The sequence below is a fragment of the Habropoda laboriosa genome, unplaced genomic scaffold, assembly GCF_001263275.1.
Source record: "Habropoda laboriosa isolate 0110345459 unplaced genomic scaffold, ASM126327v1 scaffold212, whole genome shotgun sequence".
Classification (NCBI taxonomy): domain Eukaryota; kingdom Metazoa; phylum Arthropoda; class Insecta; order Hymenoptera; family Apidae; genus Habropoda; species Habropoda laboriosa.
The window spans coordinates 2,417,644-2,419,819 of record NW_017100509.1 but is presented as its reverse complement, the minus strand read 5'-3'; the positions used below and the strand labels follow the sequence as shown (position 1 = coordinate 2,419,819).

The 2,176-nt window shown below is 41.3% G+C and overlaps 1 protein-coding gene across 1 annotated transcript in view; it reads right to left on the bottom strand.

Annotated features, from left to right (window-relative positions):
- Positions 1-365: 365 nt before the first annotated feature.
- LOC108576176 (E3 ubiquitin-protein ligase MARCH1) overlaps positions 366-2,176 on the bottom strand; it is a 21,762-nt gene continuing 19,951 nt past the window's right edge. Inside the window, exons 6-7 of the mRNA XM_017939120.1 lie at positions 1,650-1,795; positions 366-489 (exon numbers count right to left, since the gene is read on the bottom strand). Of these exons, the coding sequence (XP_017794609.1) occupies positions 366-489; positions 1,650-1,795 (270 nt within the window). The remainder of the gene's footprint in view (positions 490-1,649; positions 1,796-2,176) is intronic.

The following is a 2,176-nucleotide window of genomic DNA, read 5'->3' as shown; positions in this document are numbered from 1 at the left end:
CACGGAAATTTATAAATGTTTCGACGTGTAACAAAGAACGTCTGGATTTTTATTGAATCTTTATTTCAACAACCGAACGAGTCTCGCTCGATTATCCGAGCTACAATTCCCCGGATCTTCGTTCGTCATAAAAAGCGGCGCATTATTCGCGCATCGTACGAAGAGATTTAATCTCACAAATGAGATTCGAATGCAGACGCACCGATGCCGGGGTATTAAACAGAAATAACCTGCTAGCTTAAGCACACCTTTTGCCAAGAAAAAATTAGCCCGGCGGAACGTGCCTGTGCAGAGAAAACGAAACTGCTGCTGATCTAGCAATTAACTCACCTGGAGCTTCGCCAACTATTTATATCGCGCTATTATCATACGTTTTGTACCAAGGCGAGGTACAAACAGCCACGGTTATCTCTGCAGCTTAGATATTCCTGGAACGAGAGTACCATACTCGGTCTTAGACCTACTTCGATACGAAGGAAATTCGGCAACCTGAAAATTCAGGAAAAATTCGAAACTTTGGAGAAATGTGGTTGAAACGTGTAATACGAAAATTCATACTTGTTTAAAGTGGTGCGTTCCCCCTTAGGATCGTTTCATTGCCGAAACAAAAAAATGCTTTGGTAATTAGAGTCACTCGAACTACATTTCTACGAAGTTTCGAATTTTTTTCCCTGGTTTGTAATAGGTTTGTTCAGCTGGAGATGGAAAATGGATTTCTGAGGCATACTTAACACACACGAACGCTTCGAAGGTTTATTTTTGTTTTTATCTAATATTGAACAAGTGGTATAATATAAAAATGGCTTTAAACGTGGGATTTCATGGGAATTTCAAAGTAGAATTTTTATCTTTGTGATGCAATTATGGTGTGCACAGTGATGAGTTTCTCGCTTCGTTATTGACGTGGACTGCCGCTGGTTCGCCTGAAAGAAGCACGATCAGAAAATCTAATAATTTCTATTTTTTCGTGTGATTGCGTCGGTATTAAATTCACGAATGACAGAATAGTCAAGGAGAAGGATTCAGCTTTCACGTTTTCGCGAATCTCTGTTTTTAGAGGCAACAATCACGCGGACAGTACTTTCATATTTAGATACCGAAATGAAAGAGCTCTTATCCCTCCAACGTTCCACTTCTCTCGCAGCTAGGAGTACATTTTCACCTCGCTAGAAATTTTCACGGCTAAAGTAGCGCTCTTACTGATACTCGAATTTACGAATATTCGAGTATACTTGATTTAGGCTCTGTCTGAAACACTCTTCGTTTGCACCTGTATCTCACTCTCGTTTCAGGCTGAACACTCACAGATACTAAAGTAGGGCTCTTATTAATACTCGAATTTACGAATATTCGAGTACATACTTGATTTAGACTCTGTCCCTAAAAAAAACTCTTCGTTTCACCGATATTCTATCACTCCCAGATTTGTCATTTTGCTACTAATTTTAATAAATATTAAATAAATAGCGAATATTTATGTAGGAGGTTAATGACCGGAGCGGGCCGATCATACGGTTGAGCTTGTTTTGTTTAAATCCCTGCGATACAAACTGGCTAAACGGGGTTGTTCGTTGTTATTGAACAGGAGTGAGTGTGTTTGTGCGAATGCGGGGGTAATTTTAATAAATGTTATTTTTGCAAGTGCAAACCTGGAATTATGCAGGACAACGTTGTCGGATATCTGATTCTCGCGTGTTTGAAACTCGTTGGACGTCCTTCTGTAGAGCTGAGGATCCATGATGAGCCTAACGTTCACGGTGCTCTTCCACCATCTGTACCAAGGCGACAACTGGTCCTGACGAGAAGAGATTTGAAGAGTGAAGAGAGAGGGGAGAGAATCTGTACAAGCGGCCGTTCTTTTCAGGCAGATTTAAATTACCCACATAGTTTCGGTTGCCATGGGCAAAAGACACTTTGCTCGATAAATTAGCCGAGAGTGGCTTCGAAGTGGCCAGGCTTCGAGCTGGCCTGATCGAAACCGGGGGAGAAACTGATTCCGGGCTGTCACGTATTCGCGATAATTCTTAATTAAATGTGCACTGGCTGGATTTCGATTCGACTACTCGACGGGAATTGAATTTATGCAGCTAGGAACATGGTTTTGCTTGAAATTCTTGTCCCGTCCTTGTTGAGATATTCACCTCGGGAATGTGCTTCACCCTTCTTAGCAATCACT